The sequence below is a fragment of the Hemicordylus capensis genome, chromosome 2 (assembly GCF_027244095.1).
Source record: "Hemicordylus capensis ecotype Gifberg chromosome 2, rHemCap1.1.pri, whole genome shotgun sequence".
In the NCBI taxonomy this organism is placed as follows: domain Eukaryota; kingdom Metazoa; phylum Chordata; class Lepidosauria; order Squamata; family Cordylidae; genus Hemicordylus; species Hemicordylus capensis.
This window is the reverse complement of record NC_069658.1, coordinates 18,791,391-18,816,493: the sequence shown is the minus strand read 5'-3', so window position 1 is coordinate 18,816,493 and position 25,103 is coordinate 18,791,391. Positions and strand designations below refer to the sequence as shown.

General features: G+C 41.9%; 1 protein-coding gene across 27 annotated transcripts in view; it reads left to right on the top strand.

The window, feature by feature from the left end:
* The window catches only part of TCF4 (transcription factor 4), a 515,439-nt gene extending 490,589 nt beyond the window's left edge, over positions 1 to 24,850 (top strand). For 19 of the 27 annotated variants that reach the window (XM_053289336.1, XM_053289332.1, XM_053289333.1 and 16 more), the window contains 5 exons: positions 8,152 to 8,287; positions 10,041 to 10,203; positions 13,357 to 13,586; positions 17,618 to 17,767; positions 19,411 to 24,168. In XM_053289336.1, the coding sequence (XP_053145311.1) occupies positions 8,152 to 8,287; positions 10,041 to 10,203; positions 13,357 to 13,586; positions 17,618 to 17,754 (666 nt within the window). In that variant the 3' untranslated portion in view covers positions 17,755 to 17,767; positions 19,411 to 24,168. Of the gene's footprint in view, positions 1 to 8,151; positions 8,288 to 10,040; positions 10,204 to 13,356; positions 13,587 to 17,617; positions 17,768 to 19,410; positions 24,169 to 24,216 lie in introns of those variants that run through there. The other 8 variants (XM_053289331.1, XM_053289330.1, XM_053289343.1 and 5 more) reach the window with 3 other exon arrangements.
* Positions 24,851 to 25,103: the final 253 nt, after the last annotated feature.

Sequence of the window (25,103 nt, the reverse complement as noted above, 5' to 3'; positions counted from 1 at the left end):
AACTTTCCAAAGGTCATGTCATACTAAGTGCCTGTATTTTTTAACCTGTGGTGAAGCGGTTGTAGGGATGAGGCAGCTGTGGTAATACCCTGAGATTATTAAAACAGCTTGACCAGACCTGTCAAGTTAGTGTACTTTTCAGCCAACTTACTTTTCAGTCAGCTTCAACTTTCTAAAATGTGTATATCATGTAGATATGGTTTATAGGATTAATTGATGCCTAGCTGTCAAAAACTCACAGATTTTTCCTCCTCCTCTTCCTCCTCCTTCTTCTTTTGATAATTGCATATTTTCTTGTGTTTCCAGAAAGCACCAATAAAATGTGACTGTTTTTATGGATGGTCCAGGTTTTGGTGATGTCTTATTTTCTTGCAACATTTATTGCTAATAGCAGTACCTATGTAATTTTATTTATTTATTTATTGTGATCAGGGCGGTCCTTAGGGCAGGGCAAGCAGAGTGATTGCTTGGGCCCTGCTTTTGTTGCTGCCATTAAAATTAATTAGAATGGGGCCCCACACTGGCTGATTTGCCCCACACCCCACCAGGGCTCTCTAAGGACACCCCTGCTTGTGATATACACATGAATAGCATTGGAATTCATTGTCATAAGATGTGATGGCAGATCTTTTAAAAGATCTACATACATTTATGGAGCCATGATAGCTAAATGAAACCTAAATGAAAGGCATAGGTCTCTGAAAACCAGGTGCTTCGGTGAGACAATGGGAAAAGCATGCAGTGCTTGTGACCTTCTCAGAAGCATCTGATCACCACTGGAAGCAGAATGCTGCACTAGATGGATTCTTGGTCTGATCTAGCAGGGCTGTCCATAATGTACATAGACCTGAAATGTTAAGTTGATTCCTTTGACTCCGGAAAGTAGCTGAGACATCAGTGTCCTTCAGAGAATCAACCTCACTTCAGAATCTTACCCATTTCCCTTCTTCATGGCACCCATGCAGGTTGCATGGGAATAAACACATGAGTTGCAACTGCACAGGCCACAGCAGCAGAACCTCCCAGAACTGGAGAGGTCTGACCCTTCCTTTCAGCCCTAAGGGATTGAGTTAAGGACCCTGAGCAAGCAACGTCTCTCAATTCCCCTCAGCTCAATTCCTCTTCAGCTGCTGCAGAAACCAGTAGAAGCATATAGAGAGTGGGGAGGGGTGGGGCCCACTATCTAAGCCCACATGAATCTCAGCCCACAGTATCTAAGCCCACAAGTTAGTTGTCATGTGGAGAGAGACTAATTTACAATTGGATTTTGTGGTCAGTTGATTTTGTGCCTTTTTGCTTGATCTGGTAGAGCAGCAGTAATATTTTGATTCGGTTTAGGGGTGAGAAACTAGTGGAACAGAAAAGATTTGCCATTCCAAATAACTTGAGCCATATGCATGCCAGTCCGCCTGGAAGGTTTTCTTAGAGGTTTTTTTGTTTTTTGTTTTTAAATTTCTGTAGGGACACCATTTACCTGAGACTGTCCTGTAAATGAAATGTCTGAAATCAGACAAGACAGACAGTTAATGCTAACCAGGAGGAAGAGCCATAGGATAACAGAGCTGGGCAGAGGTCAGTGGTAGAGAGCATGCTTTGCATGCAAAAGATTCCAAGTTCAATCCCCAGCATCTCCAGTGAAAGGATCTCAAGGAGCAGAGCTGGGAATGACCTCTGTCTGCTTGTGACTCTGACGACTGCCCTACTCAGCGTAGATATCACAGGGCTGGGTGGCCCATTGTCTGACTCAGTCTAAGGCAGTTTCAAATGTTTGTATCTAGAGGACTAGGCTTTCCAAAACCAGAGTTGGATTGAATTAATCGTTCTGCAGCAGCTGGCATTGCCATGATTTTGTTGCCATCACTGGAATTTCACCAGGAATAAATTGGGCTCTTAACGTCTGGAAGCCCTCAAGGTCTGCTAAAAGCAGCTTGACAGTGCCCAGGCAGGCCTTCTGGGCTGTACTCAAATCGCACAGAAATGGAGACATCAGTGCTTAGCAAAATATTCACAATTATGCTTCGGACCATTGGCTGATTAAGGCCTTTTCCCTATTCCATGCCTTCTCATTTGGATTTGCTCATCGAATGGTTCAAAAAGTTGTTGTTTCAAACACTCTCAACAAATGTTCTGTCTTTCTCCACTGCAACAGCAAATCTACCAATAGTAATTTTTTCTCTCCATTTGTTGGCAGTAGATAGGAGTCACATGCTCAAGACTATGTGTGTGTTGGAGGAGGGAAATGTTTGACTTTTTACTGGCCTTTCCATTCATTATTTATATTGCCCATCCTCTGGCTAATGTCCTGTGCAATATTATCTGTATGGTGGAATGTAATGTCTGTGCAGTTGCACAAGAGCACAGTTGCAGAAGTGGAAGAATTGTGTGACAGTGGAGCCATTCTATATAATGGCCTCACAGACACACAACTCTATGCAATTCTTTGCACTTCCACAATTGTACAAACGTAGCATCCCACCGTTGCTTCTCCAAACGTTACATCTCCAAATTGTACATCCCCATATGCATAACATTGTGCAATATGTCATCCTCGGTCATAAACAGGCAAAACTGATTTTGCTCATGTTCAAAACATTGTTTGGGGTGTGACTGTAGGAGGAAAATCGAAAACAAAAAAATATCCAGCTGCAATGCACAGTTCTCATCAGAGAACTTGCTCAACCTGAATATTCAGAAACCACAGACTGTGACTGACTGACTGCCCCCCATATGATGATTTAACCTTTCTTCTGGCTCATGCAAATCAAATAGTGTTTGGCTGAGCTGGGCATCCCTAGGTCCCACTGCCACTCATTTGGAATCTTAGGCTTCCGTAAGCAGGATACACCAAACTTTTCCTGGATACTGATCTGGGCTCAACCTTAATCTCTCTTCTTAGGCTACCATCTTAGGACACACCTAACTTTGGCTGGATCACAGTCTGTATCTTCTGCACTGAGCTCATTGTTTAGCCTATTTCTGTGAGACTTTGTCCCTCAGTGTGTACTAACCTAGAAACTCTCCAGGCCACTTCATGCCACAATCAGTTCACCAGTTGTTAACATGCCAGAATTTCCTACACAGAAACTGGTTTTTTTCTTCTGTAGTTAAAAGTGTTTAATGTAATCCCCTAGAAAATTATATTCTAGGTCGTTGATGGAAATGACTAGGTGTGATCTTGTTCCACTTGCATTCATGTGAAGGGAGCTTGCATAAGCAACATTGTCAGGAGGGTCTGTCCATTCTCTTCCCCACCTCACCCCCTTAGATTTTGGGCTTCAATTAGTAGAGATTATTTATTTGGTGAAAGATGTGTCAAAATATAGAAACATCTTTATGTTGGACAGGAGAGATCCATTCCGTTGTCATGATAATATGTATGCATGTTTTTTAAAGCCAAGGTGTCATGAGATGACAGAGCCAGATGAAATCATTATAACTCTTTCATTAGCTCCACCCAAGAATGAATACAGATAATTGTTTGGAGCTTTCAGTGCCTGAACTATATTGTTCATAGAAAAAATACAGTTAGCAGCAGTTTTTATTTTTTCACACCAATCCAAGGCATCTGTCTTTGCTGAATCTTTGAGATTTTTTAAACTGCTTCTCTCAGCATTTTTCCCCCAACCACCTTTTAAAGTCAGTGTATGAGATTTTGATCAAGGGAGTGAGGACACAGCAGGAGTTTGGTCCTTCTAGCCAGAGGTTTCCCCATTGTTGCCACATGCATAGAGTGGGAAGCTATTTTTTCTGATCATCTCCAGAAGCCCTTGTGCCTTCCAAAAATATGTCGCTGAAGGTTGCATGACCCTCAGGGACATATTTCTCAAAGGCACAGAGGGCTTCCAGAGGCAGAGAAGATCAGCGAAACTTATTCCCCCATCCCACCATATGCAGTGGTAGTGGGGAAGGACCTCCAGCTGTGAGAGGATGCAGCCTCTCACTGCTTCCTCGGTCATTTAGTTGAGATCTCATACTCTGCTCCTAAAGGCCCAGTTTGAGGAATGAGATGGGTGATGGTCTTCAACCCCCCAGTCCTTGCTAGTAAATTCCATTGCCACAAACTTTTCCTCTTTTGCCTCTAGTTTGGCAACTGAGGGGCCAAACACCACTATGCAAAGGCCCGATTTGGCCCAGAGATCTCTAATTGCTGACCTCTGTTGTACAGCTCTAGAACCTCAAACCTGGACTCTATACCTGCATGTTGTATTGTGACTTCTTTCTTTTTCTACTAAATTTTAAAGATTCTAAAGTTTCACTTGCATTCCAGCAGCTGGATTGAGCTGGGGAATGTTGCATGTAACACCTGTTGGTGCACACATTTCCCCATTCAGCTAAGAGTCCATAACTCTGAAATTAAAAAGTTTTTGAACAACAGAGAGCTGTCATTTGTACTTGCTTTTGATTAAATTTATTGGGTTGTTTCCAAAGGAAGTTAATCCTAAGTCCCACTGAAATTAATTGGACTTACTTAGTCTTGACTTACTTTTCTCATTGACTTCAGTGATGCTCAGTCATTACTGACTTTCTTTGGATACAGTCCATTATGTTTGCTGGAACTTTTCCTTTTCCTTTATTTTCCTCCCTTGATTTCTCTCTGGCAGAATTCTCTTTCATCCATCTCAGGCTTGCCTTACTGGTACCAATTAGACTATATTGTCTTATATAGTTGATTAAAAACATTCCTCAGTCTTTTTAATCTCCACAAATACTGACTGGTGAGTTAGAACTGTGCTGTGTGTGAAACTGAGAGATCCATGGGCCATCGCAGGATGAAGCCATGTCATAAGAACATAAGAACAGCCCTGCTGGATCAGGCCCAAGGTCTATCATGTCCCGCATCCTGTTTTGCATATTGGCCCACCATCCACTGGGAAGTCCCCAAGCAAGAGGTGAGGGCATGCCCTCTCTCTTGCTGTTGCTCGCCTGCAACTGCTACTTAGAGGCATCTTGCCTCTGCGGCTGGAGGTGGCCTATAGCCACCAAGTTAGTAGCCATTGATAGACCTGTCCTCCATGAATTTGTCTAAGCCCCTTTTAAAGCCATCCAGGCTAGTTACCAAGTAGCTTGGATGGCTGCTTGCTGTCTAACTGAACCAAAATGTCTAGAATAAAAGTGGTTGGCACACACATTGTGCGGTGTGACAGAGGCATAACATTGTGCTGCAGGGCTGTGGAGGACTTCAAAGGGGGTGTCGGGGCTGCTCAGAAGGGGTGGTTGTACAACCAGCACTTCCATGTGTTTCTTCATTGACCCGGATGGGGAAATCTGAAAAAGTTCCCACTTCCGAGCAGCTCTGATGCTCCCTTTGAAATCTGCAACAGCAACGCAGCATTACTCCTCTGTAACACTGCACCTCATGTCAGCCATTGAATTCTGAGGTGATATTTCAAGCATTTTAAGTATGAATGTACTAAATATATTTAAGATCTCCTTCTCACTTCATTCTCACCTAGTAGGGCATTGCTGTTAATCCCTTTGGAGACTGCTGACCTTAAACTTGAACCTTCATTATCTCATCCTCCTGTTGGTATGATCGTACTTTAAAATGTCTTTGTGGTTTCACTTTACACTACCTTTGCTTCTTTTTCTGTAAGCTCCTCCCCAGACTCTACACTCTGGTCCCCAGGACCATGGCATGCTGGGGGGTGGAGGCCAGGGGTATGAAACGTTTCCTCTTGTGCCTTTCCCCCGTCAAAAATCTCCCCTCAAAACTATTTGCCCCTGCAGATGCCACTGTAACAAATGATGCCTTCCGGAGCAAATAGCAGCTTCTGACAAAAACAACACAGGGGAAAGAGGACCTGCCCCCACCCCACCCCACCGCCATGAAGTGCAGTCCTAATCCCCTGGCTGCTATTTCTGAACAAAAATACAATCACGGGAGGGGCAATTGTGGGTTTAACGTGTTCTCCAGTTTGAAGCTAAGAGAATTGGCTGACATGACACCAGCTGTGATTGGTCAACTGATTTGAGATTGGGAGCCTTCAGAGTCATTGTCCTGCAAGCTTGATGGGCAGCACAGTACATGGGGATGGAGGCTGGGAAATGATTGTTGCTTCTCTCCCTGCAAAAGCCCTGTTTGCTGCCAGAAGCATGTCCATGAGGGCTGCACAGCCCTCTGGAGCGAACAGCACTTTTGCAAGGAGGGGAGAGAAATGAAAATCGCTTCCTGAGCTCCATCCCCGCGCACTGCACACTCCCCACACACTGCCCATCAAGTCTACAGGACAACTACTCTGAAGGCTCCCTACCTTGAGGCAGCTCTGATGACCAACCACTGCTAGTCATGTCAGCCAACATCTTGTGGTTGCTTTTCCCCAACTTGCAGTGTTTTCCCTTTGCAATAGAATGACCTTCTACCTGACATCTAGCTTTTCTCCTCTTGTACTGCATTCAAGCGCCTCCTAAATATGGATCTCTTTATCCTGACTTTTCCTGACTGAACCCTCTTTCCTATTTACTTTTCCTCCCTCCCTAATCAGTCTTTAATTAGATTGTACTCCTTTGGAGAGAGCTTTACCTTGTTGATTAATCTTTGTACTGCATCTAGTGGTTTTGGCTTATTAATAATAAAGTGTGTGTGTGTGTGTGTGTGTGTGTGTGTGTGTGTGTGTGTGTGTGTGTGAGAGAGAGAGAGAGAGAGAGAGAGAAATTTCTCAAATCAGCTGATATTTCTTATTTAGTATGTGTTCCTGAATCATTTAGGTTAATGAGGTTGTATTGTATTGTGTAGGGATGTGCACGAACTGTGGTTCAAGCACATTTTGGGAGTGGGCCCAGGAGCTTTAAGAAAGAGGAGAGCAGGTCCTTACCCATTCTCCACCGCCCCATGCAGCTTCCTCCTTGGGCAGCATGCATCCCAAGACACCCCGCACGGTGTCAGCATGAACATGGCATCCACGCATGTGTGGGTGCCATTTGCATGGTCAGCAATACCATGCTGCCCCATGCTTACCTACTCTTTGCCACCCCATGCAGCTTCCTGCTAGGGCAGCACGCATCCCAAGAAGGCATTGGCATGTTCATGGCATCCGCGCATGTGTGGGTGGCCCACAACTGCATAGATGCCATGTGTATGCTGATGCTGCACTGGGTTTCTTGGGATGCGTGCCACACCAGCAGGAAGCTGCATGGGGTGGCAAAGAACAGGTAAGGACCTTTTCTCTATCTTAAAGCTCCCAGGCCTGCTCCCAAAATATGCTTGAACCATGGTTCGGGCACATCCCTAGTATTGTGTATTTCTTATAGCCAAGTGTCCTTCTAGTTTACTTAATTCTAGAACAGATGTAACTTACAGGTGCACTGAACAGTGTGATATGCCAAAAATAGGTGTTTCCATTATACTGGCCCCATCAGTTACACCAACAGCACCATTATGCTGACACCATCATGCCTACAATGATGGCATTACTGGTGTGTTTAATAAAAGCTTTATCGATCTATTATCTGGAGTTGTGTTGTTGGCAAGGATGATGCCCCTTTGGAGTTGGAATTCTGTGGCTAATGACACAGCAGTGAAGATTGATTTGGAATGAGTCTAGGCTTCTAGTTGTTGGAAAGCCAGGTGATTTTTTTTTAAATTACGTTTGCTCTGAGGTGGGGGCAGGGGCAGGGTATGTCCGCTACTTCACTAGCTTCCACTGTCAGAGGCTTAGCTGGCATTATGAAAGGGAGGGCGGAAACGGCGCCCTGAGAATCTTATCCTCTGAAATGAAAGTCGGATGCCAAATTGAAATTCCTGCAGGATTTCTGATAGCAATGAGGGAATTGAGAAGCCCACAATTAAGCATATGGGCATTAAGATAATTGTCAGATCTTTTGGCGGACATGATAGAAGACAGATTGGTACGAATCAGTGCTCTCTACTGCAGCACCCTGGGAGAGACAATTTGACGTTTTACCTGCCTGAGCTCCTCTGCCATATTTGTCACTAAATGTACTGTGCAGTATCTTACTGAGCACTAAGTGCTTTGCATATACATATAATGTGTACCTATAGCAGTACCTCGGCGCCCTCTAGTGAAAAGCTATGGGGAACCTTGCCATTACTTTTAAATCCCACAATTCTTTCCAGCATCTTCGCACACCATCTCTGGAAGTGGCTGTTTCTCTCCCACTTTCATTTATAAAGTTCATCCTCTCTTGTTATAGGTTGGGGCTCATCGTGAAGATGCAGTTGGTCTCCGTGGCAGTCATTCGCTTGTGCCAAACCAGGTCCCGGTTCCACAGCTGCCAGTGCAGTCTGCTACGTCTCCCGATTTAAACCCACCTCAAGATCCATACAGAGGTGAGTGCAATTGCACCGATCTCTGGACGACAAATTTGCCCTATATCTTAATTCTACCTTGTGTTGGTAAATCTATCCTAAATACTGCCAGAGGTTCCTTATGATATCAACAAAACATCAAGTCTGAAGATTGCACTGCCATTGAGGAGGGAAGGAATACAGCAGCTTATCAGCGAGCCATTCATTCACTAGCCTATTCATTCTAGGGATGTGCCCGGAACGCAATTCAGTATCTGAATCGCGGGCACATCCCTTTAAAACCGAGGGCTTACACAGCCCCTTTAACATGCAGGGGAGCAGATCCATACCATACATTCATGGAGGCTATGTGCGTGCCAGCATCGCGAAGGGGCAGCTGGGAGACACCCCACTGGCATGCGGGCATAGCTGAGGGGAGCGCCAGGATTATGGCAATGGAAGCGATCAGAAGATGAGCAGGTATGGACTTGATCCCCTCTCTGTTAAAGGGGCTGTGTAAGCCCTTGGTTTTAAAGGGATGTCCCTGTGATTCGGACACCAAATAGTGTTTCGGGCACATCCCTAATTCATTCAGAAATTTAAGTTTCCTACACAATGAGGAAACTTACTCAAGGTAGTCCCATTGAAATTTAAAGGACAAAGTAGGCCTATCCTTTTCATTTCAGTGAGTCTACTTTTAGCAGTTTTCCTCATGCCAGCCACTTACAGCAACATAATGCTAGATGCAACAGTGATTGTGATTATGGGGTCCAGACAGGGTATGCAGTCACACGAACACCCCAGTTTGTTTATCTGATTGGCTGAGGAGAATTGGGAGTTCTGCGATACAGAGAGGCCCAAAGTATTGCATAGCCTTCCTGCTGTGCACCACTTACCACATTTGCAAGCATTCAAGTAATTTTCACCGTGCCCCAGGTGTTTGCTGTGCTTTGAAGAAATCTTGTGACGTTAATAAATATACGTGCAACATTGTTGCAGGATTGTTTAGAGCCCAGTTGAAAAACCTGATGCTGTTCAAGCTGGAGCCAGAGAATAAAAGCTATTGAGGGTAGAATGATAGCGCTCTCATTGCTCATGATGTTAAAAAAGCGCATCCCTCCTCCCCCCCCCCCAGCCTTTGGCTGGTTTGGCAGGTTTTTGTAGCATTAAAAAAACCTTCAGGATGGCCCACATGTTGTACAACTGTGTGCCCACACTTTGGGGCGGCAACTTCCATGATAAACTATGCCCGTGGTGCTCCCAAAGTGCAACTGTAAGGATTTGCTCACTTGGGCAAGACCATCAGCACTTCCTTAGGCATTGAAAATGCCCACATAGTGCTGCACAGCATGTGAGTCAGTGATATTATTGCCCTTCTAACATAGCACAGAATAGACCTGAGCCACAATATCATAGTTGGGGGAACTGGCTTTAAGCGCTGATTTCTTGAAACTTCCTTTTTCAAAACGATGCTGTTAATTACTAATAAAAAGAAACGCAGTTTAGCAATATAGTTTCACTGTATGCACACAAATTCTTTAACATTTTTGTTTCAGTGCTCATGATGGAAAAATATTGATAATTTTATGTATTTGATTTCTGTCCCACTTTTTGATTCCAAAAGTGACTCTCATAAAAAATAATACAATACAATAACCTTTCTGCTGCTTTCTGTAGCTTGTCCTCCCTTCCCTCCAGGACTGCAGGTAGGCAGAGAGGGAGGCAGAGGTGCAGCAGATCTACTTCAGGTGAGCTGCTGAGCAATGACATATATACATATCTCTTTTTCTCGCAGGCATGCCAACTGGACTTCAAGGGCAAAGCGTATCTTCAGGGAGCTCCGAAATCAAATCTGATGACGAGGGAGATGAAAACCTCCAGGACACAAAATCTTCTGATGACAAGAAGTTAGACGATGACAAGAAGGATATCAAATCAATTACTAGGTCAAGATCTAGGTAACAGTATATTAAAGTGTCGCTTCATTTAATTCCTTTACTGGATTTTGATGAAGTGAACAGAACAGGAAGAAGCTTTGGAGTTTTTTCCTGCCAAACAAAACCCACAGGCTAATTGGAAGCTGACAGCCCTTTCTGGGAGTACTAAGAGTATCTTTTCGGATGCGTGTATTATAGAAAGGCTGGAAATTTATTTGAGATTATGGAATTGGACAAAAGGACCAAATTTTACACTGCAAATTTAAAAATAGATATTATTGGAAGTACTCAATTTGAAAGATAATGTGCTTGAAATGTGCGCATGTAAGTGAATGTTTCTTAAAACAGATGCCATTTGTATAACAGTTTATACCCAGTGGAATAGATGTTTTTCCTTCTGCCTTTTTATGTACATAACTGTGAATGGATAAATCAATGTCGCGTCGTTGGGTTAAACAGAACTACGCCTGTTTGTACCGTCTGAGGCCCTTTGTTGAGCTTTTGGAAGGAGCTGAGTGATTTCATCACATCTTGATCCCAAGAATGGCTTGGTATCCTTATGTGGACCAGCGTTTCTTGCTCACAGGCATCAACGGCCATAGTATGCATGATTTTACTTGGATTGCCACTGGCTCTCAATCTGTTCTTCATGTTCTGCCTAAGAAATATTGCAATGTGAAATGAAAGCTTAGTGAAAAATTGCCCTTGGATTCTATCATCAAAAATCTTTGGTTCACCTCCCTGTTTGACTAATGGGGAGGTGATAGTACACTGAACTAGCTGGTCTGTCCTTGCCCTTTGCCCGTACAAATATGAAAGAGTATGGAATTTTGAGTATGATATAATTATAATTTGGATTCCTGGCTCAAAAGAAGGCACCGTAGAGACACAGTAAACATAGCGAGTAGCAAATCTGGAACATTTGTAGACAAGCAAGGATGAGGTCATAGCAGAGGAGGCCAAAAATCCTTGGGCAGGGAGGATGAACTGATGTCTTGTAAAAAGTAAGGGTAGAAGCACTTGTTAGGTACAAAGTGAAAGTAGCATACAGGACATCTCGCCAGCAAACACTGTGCTTCTTTGACCTTTTCCATGACTTTTTTACAAATACGAATATTTAGATTCCGCTTTTCAACCCAAGTCCCAAAATGGTTTACATAGAGAAAATAATTAATTAGTTGAATGGCTGCCTGTCTCCAAAGGGTTCACAGTCTAAAAAAGAAACATAGGAAAGACACCTGCAGCAGCCACTGGAGGGATGCTGTGCTGGGGTTGGATAGGGCCAAACTTACCCCTTCCATTCCACCAGTTTGCTGACTGAAAGGATTGCCTGCTCCCTCAGAACCAAGAATCAGAGTTAGAGATAGGACACATCTCTGTGTAAAAGCCCTGGCAGTTTTTCTGTACCCTAAATACAAGTTAAGCTGACAAGTTCAGCTCTGAGCCCAAGAAACAGCACCAAACCAATAAGGAGAACCCATGGACAGGATGTCCTCCTCATGTGCAGGGACTGCCTAGCTCACTTACAACCAGTGTGGTAAGAAGGAGCCGCAAGTACACTCTTGCCACTTGGCTCAGGCTGGCTGAACAAAAGAAGCACAAAGAACTAGGCCAAGCGGCTAATCTTCCTGAGCAGGGGAAGACAACATAATGCCTCTGGGCCTTTCTGGACTGTTGAGGCTCCTCACGCACCCACTCGGAGACCCATTCTGTCCCATACTTCTATTGTGTGACAATGTACCTGCAGACCCGTCATTTCCAGGAGAATGGGGGAAACAGTATATCAGGAAAGCTGCCCACTACATTTTTGTACACTGCCACCCATTTCCTGCCCTCTTCACACTTTTTATGCCTGCCTAAAGACCCATAGTTGCACAAACTCATGTTACAGGTCTGGGCAATTGAGGAACAAACAGCTTTTTAAAAAATCCACCCCACATGTAAAATAATCTCCTCTGCAATACAGTTGCTTTTTCCGATTGCCAGCAGAATACACAGAGGTGACAGAAGAACACAGCAGTTCAACAAGCATTATTATTGCCGTTATCAACATAAGAACAGCCCAGCTGGATCAGGCCCAAGGCCTATCTAGTCCAGCATCCTGTTTCACACAGTGGCCCACCAGATGCCTCTAGAGAGCCCACAGCCAAGAGCTGAGGGCATGCCTTCTCTCTTGCTGTTGCTCCCCTGCAACTGGCATTGAAAGGCATCTTGCCTCTGAGGCTGGAGGTGGCCTATAGCCACCAGACCAGTAGCCACTGATAGACCTGTTCTCCATGAATTTGTCTACTTAATTTGTCTAATTCGGATTTATATCCAAATTGCAGAAATAATTCCATAATAGCCAAGTACAGGATTAACTTAGTATTTCCATCGCTGCACCTTTTCTTAACTTAGATTATAGGAATAGCATCTGCCCCTCTTTAAAATGCCATAGTTTAAATGTAAATATGCCTTCCAGGGGTACCTAGACCAATTTCTTGGCATTTTTATTTTGGCACTATAGGCCAACTGTAGACTAAATCAGCAGTAATCAATATTAAACCTGCCCAGAAAACAAGACTTAAAGTGATAGGTCCAGAATTTGGTAAGCATGGAGAGTCCCATCGCAAATATAAAACAGAAAATATCATGGAACAAAGGGCTGTAGTTAAGTTTGGTTGAACATTATTAACATATTTTGTTTATTGTAGTATGGCAGATACCAAAATATTGTTGTGAATCCTTTACATATCCATCAGTGCTCTAATTCTGTTGTTGTTGCCCTCAGTGAGCACAATCCACCAGGAAGTTCTCTTGTGCAAATAAATAAATAAATGTATTTCATATAAATGGGGTTTGTGCAGGAGAACTTCCGTGCAGTTTTTGCCCAATTTGAAGAACTTGAGCTAGGCTTTAAAGGAAATACTCTTGATGTGTGTACTCTGAGATTTAAACAGAACATGAAATATGTTGCAAACTTATTATGTCACTTGGGCATCTACATTATCAACATACGTGAAACTGTTTTGTAATATGTAATTTTGAAGGTTTTGATGATGCTCTGTAAAAAAAAAACCCATAACTGAACAATGTTTTATGCCTTTGTTTTGTGAATTAGTTTAAGGTGAACTGTTGTAGAACACCTTCATTTTCTGCACCATTAGACAATACTGTGTTTTGTTTGCCTCTCAGCAATAATGATGATGAAGATCTCACACCAGAGCAAAAGGCAGAACGTGAGAAAGAAAGGAGGATGGCCAACAATGCCCGTGAGCGCCTCCGTGTCCGTGATATCAATGAAGCTTTCAAGGAGCTGGGCCGGATGGTGCAGCTCCACCTGAAGAGTGACAAGCCCCAGACCAAACTCCTGATCTTACATCAGGCTGTCGCTGTTATCCTCAGCTTAGAGCAGCAAGTCAGAGGTCAGTTCAATGCCAGTTCCATCCAATGTACTGTTAGATTTCCCAAAGTATGTTTTGCAGCTGACATCCTGAATATATTTACTAAAGGATGTCCTACTCAAATTTAGTAGTCCTTCAGAGTAACTTCTGAGTAGTTCTGTTGAGTAAATTAGTATGTCAGCCACTGGCCCACCTACTGCACAGCAAGCTGTCGACCCAAGCCATTCGTATTAAACCCCAGCACAGCATCTCTTCAGTGACTGTTGCTGGTGTGTGTGTGTGTGTGTGTGTGTGTGTGTGTGTGTGTGTGTGTGTGTGTGTTTCAGACTGTGAGCCCTTTGAGGACAAGGAACCATCTTATCCTAATTTTTCATTTTGCTATGTAAACCACCTTGAGATTTGTTGTTGATGATGAAAAGTGTATATAAATAATAGAAGTAATGATCTGAGCAAGGGGTGCGATCGCTGCTTCCAAGCCACCCCGCCCATGCTGTTTGTGAAGGTGGGGCTGCTCCATGGCTACTAAGGGGTGCATCACTGCACTTGTGATGCTAGTCCCATCATTCCCAATTCCCCGTTTTCTGAAAATTCCTCCACAGGGTGGCTACTCAACGTAGGAAACAGTTTCATGTGAATGATTTCACCTTGCAGTTTGCTCCCAACCCCACACCTCTGCCAAGAGACTGAGTTTGTTGGAAGTGGGCCCCAGAATTTGAGTTGAATTGTGCTTGTAGCAGAATTCATTGGCAAGTCTGCTGTTTATTTGTATACTTGCATACACAACTTCTCTGGATTGTGGTCATTGACGTTAAAGGACCTAAGCTGGCTTGTCTAATGCTTTGTACATAGTTTGTTCTATCTTTTAAGTGAAGTGCAGTAGACCCAATACCCAATAACATTAATCAAGGCAGTAGCTTCTTAGGAAAGCTTTGATTCATGTACCGATTTGTAGCCCACCCGTTTCCTAACAGGTCTCAGGTGGATAACGGTACTGAAGATCAAAGTGGATCTCTGCTAGGGCTGAGCACAGGTGAAAATACTGAATCCAATCCGATGCACGTGATTATTGAATCGCGCATCTGATAATTGTAGCAGCCCAGATCAAAATGTTTGATTGATTTATTTATTTAACTTGTATACCGCCCAAACTTTCGTCTCTGGGTGGTTAACAATGACATAAAAACAATTAAAACAAATATAAAAGGTTAAAACAGTTTAACAATTTATAAACAGCATAAAATTAAAGCCAACACATTGAAAACGTTGGAAAAGCTTGGGTGAAGAGTTGGGTCTTCAGACATTTTTTTAAAATAGCCAGAGATGGGGAGGATCGTATCTCAGCAGGGAGTGCATTCCACAGTCTTGAGGCAGCAATCGAGAAGGCTCTTCTCCATGTGACCACCAGACGAGCTGGCAGTAACTGAAGACGGACCTCCTCAAGTGACCTCAATGGGCGGTGGGGCACATAATGAAGAAGACGTTCTCTTAAATACCCAGGGCCTAAGCCAGACCTGCACAACTCAAATGACCTGGCGGGCCGAAACCAGCCATGACTTGGTTCATGGGGGCCGAGGTCAATTCAAAGGGTGATGATTATTAGAGTAACACTTAATATCAATCAATCAACCAAATTAAAGAGAAATGAATTAAAAATGAATTAAAAATGAATTTAATCAATATTTAACTTTTGATGTTCTGGCAGACCAAGATTGATTTAAATTAATATGAAATAAGTTGAATTAAAATTCATTCTAATAATATAAATATTATACAATCTATACAAAATACATAATAAAATGCATTGTCCTTCCTTTCCACCTCTGCCAAATCATCACACAAAACATGGAAGAGAACTTCTTCTCATAATTTTGGAAGAGAAGGGGAAAGAAAGATGGAAAGGATGCAGCAGGAGGCTTGGCTTGAGAGAGAGAATGGAGCAGTGTGTGTGTGTGTGTGTGTGAGAGAGAGAGAGAGAGAGAGAGAGAGAGAGAGTTAGAGTTAACTGTGCAGGCGCACCTTGCAGTTGGGAAGCAACGCTGGGCCAAATGGCAGGCCCGAGTGTCGCTCTGGTTTCTGCCGCTGTGCGCCACTGCTGCCATGAGGGAGGGTAAGGAAGAACACCCGCACCCCCACAGCCATCTCCTCAGGCGCACAGCGGCTGGAATTTGGGGGGGGGGGTTAAGCAGCAGGGGGAGGAAGGGGAAATAGCCCCGGGGGCCAGGAAAAAAGGCCTCGCGGGCAGCATCTGGCCCCCGGGCCGCATGTTGTGCAGGCCTGGCCTAAGCCGTTTAGGGCTTTATAAGTAATAACTAGCACTTTGTATTCTGCCCGGAAACATATTGGCAGCCAGTGCCAATAGTTATCAGGTTGCATTGCATTGTTATCAGGTTGATGCATTAGAACATATGAAATAATGAGAAATTCTCCAAAATATATCATTGTAAGTCAGAATCCGATAAAACTTCCAGGCTTGTAGACATTTTCTAAAGTTGATGACACACCCTTCTTAGGACTCAGTACCACCCCCATTTTATGCAGACATGCCAGGGTTTCAGTTAGTGAAGCACGCAGACCTGCCCCTTAAGTGTCACACTATGGCTTTGAGTATATATATTCAGATGAACTCAACAACATTCACCCTTGGCAAACAGAACCTTCCCAATGCTCCTCTAAAGAGTCACTCACAGAAGGGTGGAGTTTTGCTCAGACACCTTGTAATGCACAATTCTACATCCCTCCCCTCAAGCACTGTGATTGAAAGGAAGATGACCCAGCTGCAGCATGCTTAGAGCAGCCGCAAGCCTGAGGCACTGAAGGCAGAGGTGTCAATCACATCACCGCCCTCTCCCCTCCCACTATTCTCCAAATATTGTTCATAAAGAGATTTGACAAGCAAATTTTATAACATCCACAGTAGAGAAAAGTATGTAAATATCCATCCAAACATCAAATGGAGGTTGGTGCAGCCCAGTACAATACAGAAAATATCAGGCGGTGCCAATGTTAGCCATTTTTTATCAAGAAAAATGACGCAAACTGGTGCCAATAGGGCCTGTATTGAATTGGATTCACTTATTGTCCAGATTCAGTGCACAATCTCCAGCCTGCATGTTCCCAAGCTGAGAGGGACAGATTTTATTGATTTATGTCATGCATTAAGTTCTGTATACAGCCTTCCTTCCAATGCCCTCAAGCCAGATTGCAATTTAAAGTCATCACAGATAGTCTAAAAGACTTCAGTAAATTGAGATACCAATTCTTGCATAAGAGTTAACATCTTCTTTATATATAATTTTCTTTATATATTATTCTTTTAAATGTACCCGTCACTAATCCCATGTGTGGCAGCTCTCGCGAGAGTTTGTGAGCAGCTTGCAGAGGGGGTTAGCATCGAAGAGGGGGCAGAAAACAGTGATGGTAGCTGGCGGCAGTCCGCCAGCTGGCTGGCGAGAGAAAGCACGACTGGAGGAAGTGCGGCTGGGCGGGCGAGAAGATTCGGCTGCTGGCAGGAGTGGGTGGGTGGTGCCGGGCTGGCCAGCCGGTTGAGGTGGCGGGTTGGTGGGCTGTGGCGGCCGGCGGGAGGGTGGGTGGGTGGCTGGTCAGCCAGCCGGCCAGGAAAATAAGTGGGGGCAGGGGAGAGCAAATGGCTGCGGCAACTAGAGGCGCAGATGCTCTGCACCCGGCCCCGTTAGTGTAACTGGTTACATAATGACCAGGTGGAATGGCCATTGCCCGAAGCCGTTCTGCGAGGGGAGCAGCCAAGTGGTACTTGGGCGCAGCCAGTCTAATGGAGTGGGCCTCTCTGCCTTACCTCTCCCTCTGCTGCAGCCAAAGGGCGCCAGAAGGACAGAGGAGGGAAAGGCAGACAGAAGTAAAATAGCGACAGATATCCGATTGAGAAATACAAACAACGTTCATGTATCATTGTAATGGGGTTTCCAGAGAGCCTGAAGTGGTGGGGGGAGGGGCATTGTGCTGGGAGTATGAAGCAAGCTGGTCATGTGCTTTGAATATCCACATGTTTAGAATGTCCTCCCACTTTGATCTCACAGAAAGGAATCTGAACCCTAAAGCAGCATGTCTGAAAAGAAGGGAAGAAGAGAAAGTATCTTCGGACCCTCCGCCGCTTTCTTTGGCAGGACCCCACCCTGGGATGGGAGACACATCTAATCATATGGGACAGATGTAAACACACACAAAAGGCAAGTGCTTTTATTGCATTCTCTATAACAACCCATCCCTCTGTAGTAATACAATGAGCATTAGTTTTTCAGGAGATTAGGAATTCATTTCTTTACTGGTTTTTAGCCTAATCCTCTCTTGAGGACTCTGGAGTAAGGAAACAGTACTATTGGAGGTGATGGATGGAGTATTTGACTTCCACAATAGAGTCAGGAGCCAGTACAGATAAAGGGGTGTGCAAGAAGTATGATTTCTGTGTCTCTGAACAAAAAGGACCATGAGAGATCGCTTGTATGAAAAGCCCTGCATCAACATATCCATGCAAGTGGAAAACATGTTAGAGAAAGCCGCCTTCTTGATACATAAAATTCCACATGCAGGGAATTTCGACATGTTTGTTTTCAAACAAGTAATTCCCCATGTGCATTCTAAAGTGGAAAGTGTGGAACTCAGTGTTTGAATCAATATTTCTCCTGCGTACCCAGTCAAGTTCCAAAAGATGGCACATTTCATAAGGAAGATACATTTACATGAGGGACCTGATGACACGAGACTCCGATCCAAATCAGCTTGCTAAATCCCTACAAAGAGGAGTCAGGACATTTCAAACGCAATACGAATTGGTGGCAGTGGGCAGCCCAAAGCTTCCCCTGCCGACACTTTTCCTCATGAAAGCCCTGTTTGTCTTTCAGTGGGGCTCCATGAACAGAAGTGAGTCCCACTCTGGGGGAAGAACATGAACAGGAGAAGGATTCTGCTCTCCCTCTTACCTATCTCTGCTGCACAGTAACCACCCACATTTGTTGGATTTCGGGTTGAGTCATTCTGTATCACTTCTAGTTTGAGTCTTTATTTTATTTTATATTTGTTTGTTTGTTTGTTTGTTTGTTTGTTTATTTGATCAATCATATTTCTATACCGCCTGATATAGACATCTCCAGGCGGTTTACAAAATTAATACATAACGAATATAAAAACAATGTAAAACAGTTAAGATTCATAAAACAGGTAAAAACAATCTCAGCGGATAAAAACAGATTAAAATTAAAATTTCAGTTAAAAGCCTGGGAAAACAAGTATTTCTTGAGGGTTAGGATTAGGGCCTTAGAAGTTGTATAGTCAAGGAGAGGAAGAGTTGGCCTCTGATCTGGGAGCCCCAGATCATCCTGAGCATGAGAGTCCATCTGTTCTACATCTACGAAATGGGAATAACAATATGTTTCCCCAATCATACTGTAAGTTATTGAGAAGTGGTTTGTAAGGCACTTTGTATTGACTGATATTCTGACTAACGAAGCATGGACACTCCTACTCAGCGTTAGGCTCTGCACTGGTCTCTGCACTTTCCAAAGCACAGGTGCTCTTGTACAAGAGCGTGAATACTTTCTGGAGCTTGTCCACACTCTGGAACAGCTGTTAGAACAGAAACATCTTGCGTGGCCATCAGCAACCTGTTTCCACTTTACAGAGCAGTTCCAGAGTGTGGGTGAGTTCCAAAAGGCATTTGCTTTCTAGTGCAAGAGTGCCTGTGGAGAGCAGCGTAGGGGCTAGCAGGGCACCCATGCTTTGCTCGTCAGGATGTCAGCCGTGGTGTATGTACGACCAACAAAAACAGTGTTTGCTCTCTTTGACTGACCTAGATGTTTTTCACTTCTTTTTTCAGGTCCAAGTTGCCACATTTTCTTCATGTAAACCAGAGACCACTTCCTTAACAGCTGTATTATCTTAAACCCACATAAACACTTAACCCCCTTTTTTGTAATATAATAAGACAAGTCTGAGTAGTTATGAATCACAGACGCAAGAGATTTCAGCATTCCCGATTTTGAAACAAAAAAGAAAAGTGCAACTTGAGGAACGCCTCTCTTCAACATATCATTCAGAATGTTACAAGCAGTATGTTAGGAGCTGTAAATGCACAGCCAAGAGACTGAATGGCAATCTTCTCCACACTGTGGGACAATGCATTTGTGCCTAAACTTCTTTTGGAAAAAAAAATATAATTAATTTGTAAGTCTGAAAAAAAATATTTAATTTAAAAATTGTAAACTTGCAATAATGAAAAGTGTACTTCTGAAGAAAAAAATGAACGTTTTCGTTGGTGTACTAGTCAGCTAGTGTTTATACTTACTGGATATTAAAAAGGGAAGCATTGCTACCCACATATTTACAAAACCAGCAAACGTCCTAATGAAAACTGAAGTGATGACATTAGCCATTCCTTAGGGTAGGAGGAACAGATGGATCTTATAGACCTATGACACACAGACACACACAGACATATATATATATAAATATATATATATTAAAATTAGTGAAAACGGTAAGATTTTGTTCATTTGTTTCAGACTTTTTGCTCCTGTAAAAATAAAAAAAGTACTAATTAACTTTTTTAAAAAATAAGATTTTACTGTAAATAAGGAAATTTTTTTGTCTTATTTCTCTCCTGCTCTCCCTTTGGTTCTCTATTGTAACCTGTAGTGCCAACTCTGTTGCTGGAGGGGCAGTTCAGGATGAAATGCTGACCCTGATGTTGCTTATCATTCATAAATAAGTAGCGAGTTATTTCTTCAGTCTTTGGGGGTGAATACAGGATTTAATACAAGTCATGTCATGTACAGAGAAACTGCAAGCAACTTTACTGAGACTTGGTGTAAACAGGTTTTTCTTTGGTCCAAATCGTAAATGTTGCTCTCATTAGACCCTGTTTCTGGGATTTTCAGAGGTACAAGGTTAGAATGCTACAATGTTACCACTGTGCCTTCCAATGTTTATATCATCAAAAACATAACATAATCAAAGGTGGCTGTGATTTAACAAACCAGTAGAAGTGTTAACTTAATGTGTGTAGCCTAAATACAGTATGCAGTGAGGCGTTTCAGAATACATGGTCAGAGTGGGGGAGGGAATGTCAAATGGGAAAATTGCAGGTTGTCTGACAGATTTTGATTTTTTTTTAAAGAAAAATATTAAGTGGATTATTGAAAAATCCACTTGCTGCCTCCTCCTTCATTCATGGGGGGAAATGCCAGTGTCCAATTGTCATGCAGCATTAGAACAAGCCTTACCAGTTCTAAAGCATTCAGTTGCACTTTCTTGAGGAGTGGGGAGGAGAACAGTATTTCTCTGGCCAGTATGAATCAAGTTTTAACGTGTATGTGTGTGTGTTTTTTATATATATATATATATATATATATATATATATATATATATATATATCACACACACACACACCAACCCTTTGGCACAGGAACTCGTTTGGGAGCAATTGAGTCAGTATCCATAGCAAATCTTACAAAGATTGACTTCAGTGTATAGAACAATTAATGAATAATGCTCCCAATTAAGTCTTTGTCAGCATCCTTTTGTCTCCAATTCCAGCTTCTGCTTTTTTAAAAAAAGCCACACAAACTTGGCATGTATTTTTAAATGAAATCTCCCTGTTCAAGTAGATTTTCCACCTATCAGCACTGAGTAAATGCCATAAGTCCATTGAAAACGGTCTAGACGTTCCATCTGTTCTCCTGTTTTGCCAGTTACATAGTAATGAAAAAATACATTTGTAAATTTTATGCAACAAAATGGCAAACGTATCATTATTTTGAAATTGTGTATGTAAAAGTTATATTTTTACATGTAAACTCTTGTTATTATGTGTTTTAATACATTGTATCAGTTTTTTGTTTTTTCTTAACTGTGTGGTTGAAACAAAATCTCATTTAAATGAAATAGTGAGATATGAGAATCTGAATTTTATGTTTCTGAAAAACATAAAGAACAAATATGATAGTTTACCATGTGAACCACCTTCTGCATATCCATAAACATTTTGATTAGCTGTGTGTGTGTGTTGAAAATTGTAAATATGTTCAGTAGCAGTAAGACTTAAAATGCTTTTATTTGTTAATAAGTTCCTCAAATGTGGAGGTGGATTAAAACTATGATGAATAAATTTATAATACAGCAGCGTCCATGATAGTTTAAGTCAGAACAACAAATGAACATTTCCTTACAAATATCATACTTTTAATAGACTTTTTCCAGTGAAAATGGGTCTGATCATCCTAATTTATTTAAGAACTGCCATTTTCAACAGGCTAAACAATTCTCTTCCATTCTCAAGTACGTTACTGTTGCTTAGCATTAAAAGTAAAAAGAAATCCAAATAGTTATAGGAAGAAATGTTGACTTCAGAAGATGAAATCATGCCCAAAATATAAGAAGCTATATGGGAATCAAGTTTCAACTCCACTTATATTCATGTTGAGAGTTTTTCCCCCCCATTCACTTATGTCAAAAGTGTTAAGATGTCACCCACTTGATTCAGTCTGTGAGAGTATTGAATATTGCCCATGTAGATGTTTAAAAGCTGGTATTCTCTTATAAGGCAATCAGAAAAATGGATCATAAATTAAACTATATGTTTTTGTGTAATAATTAGGACCCTTTAAAAATGAAAGAACAGGTAACAAATGCAAATAAAAATAAGCATGATTTTTTATTCTGTGGCCTAGCTTAATGTAATTTTGTCACCCTTTAAAGATGCACTGTCAAGATCACATTAACTACCCTGCATTCACAATTAGGATGATAAAAGGGTGCCCCCCCCACACCATTCTTTCAGTGTGTGCTAATGGGCAGAGCATGATTCAAAACCAGTGATAGTGGTGATGTACATAGAACCAGGAGGTTAGTAATGTATAAAGCAGTAATCTTGTGTGTATGATTTTAGAGATTGCTTCCTGTTCCATAATGGAATTTAAACTTGCAAACAAAAGATTCAGTCACACCAGGGTGTCCCCCTCCCCACTCCTTTGTCCATATGTTAATCTAGATTCTGTCCATAAGAAACAAGAAAGCCAAAAGCGGCTTTGGCCTTTGGCTTCTGTCATTTTCAGACAGGTGTCCTTAGTGGTTTTTGTCACTCATTAGAGCCGATGGTAGCTTGACTTTAATACTCAAGAAGGGCCATGCGTTGAATGGTGACAAACATTTCCCAAATCTCTTATAAAGAAACCTATCAAATGTTCAGTGAGTGATCCACCTCCACATTCAAGTAATTTATGAATATGCTGATTAGGGAAATCTGTTCATCTAGATTTTTTTATTTTTTACATTTGTCTTATGTGTAGCTGCAAGGAACACTAATGTTTATACAACTGTCAGTTCAACCAGTGATGCAACTTGTACTGATGCAGTCTTCCGATTTGTTTTGTTTGTTAGTTTCATTTTGGAGGGTGGGAAAGGGGTGGTGGAGTGGGGTGGAATTTTGCAAGTTTCATCTTTCTGTCTGAAGGGCACAATATGATCTGTGCCAAAAAGTGAACAATACAGTACCTTGCCAGAAATGAAGAGAATTCATCAGGGGAGAAAAAGCACAAGTAAATTAAACTTAGTCCACTGACTGACTTGAGGATAAAAAGATATCTTAAAGATGGAATGTGATGAATTCCAACACAATGGGGCACCAAGACCTTTTCAGCTTCTTGTTTTATTTTCTTTCTTTTGTTCTGTCTTTTCCTTTCCCCCTTTTTTTTCCTTTAGAAAAAAAAATATTCTTTCTCATGGGACTTGAAGTTGATTCACCTTTTGTGCAGTGCTGGTTTGACCATACTCATTTCAAGTATTATAGACTAATGTAATGGTGAAAATATATGAACTGTGGCCTTTTTCATTCTTGTTACTTGTGATGCAACTAAGTGAAGATAAGAGAAAAAAAGCAGAGATTTACCATGTATCAGTGCCTGGCTTTTTGTTACAAAGCTTCGTTTGTCTAGTGACCTTTTTGCTATAAAATAGACTGTAGTACACCCTAGTAGGATAAAAGAAAACCCTAAATTTAAAAATAAAAAAATATATTTGGCTTATTTTTCACAGGAGCAATCCTTTTATACCACGAATATTGCAAGGGGGGGAAATTGTCAGATTCTGAATATTTCTTCTTTGTAGATTTTTGGAATCATTCTGAGTAAAAGTTTGTTACTTTATTTTACTATTTAAAAGATGTTATTTTACCATGTGTTACTGAGATGAAATTGTATGGTAGCTTCTTTTTTTTTTAGTTGTTAGGTCGCAGCGGGGAAATTTTTTGCGACTGTACACATAGCTGCAACAGTTTAAGAAAAGAAAAGAAAAAAATGAAAAAAAGGGAAAAATTATAAAAGGGACAAAAAGAAAAAAAAGATTAAAAAAAAACAGTTACACTTTGTTTTCAATGTGTGGCTGAGTGCCTCAATTTTTTTCATGTTTTTTGGTGTATTTCTGATTTGTAGAAGTGTCCAAACAGGTTGTGTGCTGGAGTTCCTTCAAGAAGAAAAACACAGCTCGCTGTAGGCCATTACCTGTTTCCCATCTGTAGTTACTCGATGCCGTCATGTACATGACCGTTCTGTAGCAATAAATGTGCCATTTTTATAAACTCTTTCTGACACTTTTGTTTCATTCCATTTTGCATTGTCCATTTCTGTAGGTGTCACAGGAAGCACTGCTTTTGACGACCTAATAGGTGGCGTTGTCATCACAGACACAACCTCAAATGCAATGGGTTTAAGGTGCCATTGGTGTTCTTGGAAGTGCCACATTCCAGATGATGTGTAAAACTGAAGTTCTGATCATCTAAGTTCTTCTGAGAACACAGAGCTCTTCTAGAGGCTTCTTCACACTCTTCATGTGGGTCAGACTGCTGACTTTGATAGCTGATAAGAATCTGCTTTCTGGACATAACTGTAGTAAAAGCACATATCCTTTTCTTCTTGGCCTAAACCATTGTGTAATATGGCTATGCATTGTAATATAGTTGTTAAACCATTTTGGCCCACAGGTGGCTTGAATTTCAAATGGTGGAGAAAGTTGTTTGTAAGTTTTAAATCCTTTGTAAAGTAATTTGATATCTTTTGGGATGAAAGGTGCTATATAAATGTGAAATCGCTTTCATGATCATTGAAATATAGCTCTTCTCCTGTAAATATAGCACCTGTATTTCAATCGAAAAAACTGTTATGTACATATGAGAGGATATAATGCACCTATGGACAATGGGCAGACATCGAGGAGGTGCTAACATGTATGCAAAAATAAAATAAACTGAACTATGTCAAGAAATACCCCATTGGAAAAATAAGATACAATCTATCTAATTCAAAGCCTGAAAGACGTAAACAGACATGGTACTGCTGCCAACTGTTATCTCCAGTTAGATTTCATGCGATCATGATTATTTTTATGTCTCTAGGCAGAACGATTTCAGCCTTACCACAGCAGCCAGAGCTGTACTAAAGAGCCAAGAGGCATGGTCATCTTTTTTCCCCATTGGAAACATTTGTTGACACTGTAAATTATAAATGCTAACTGATTGTA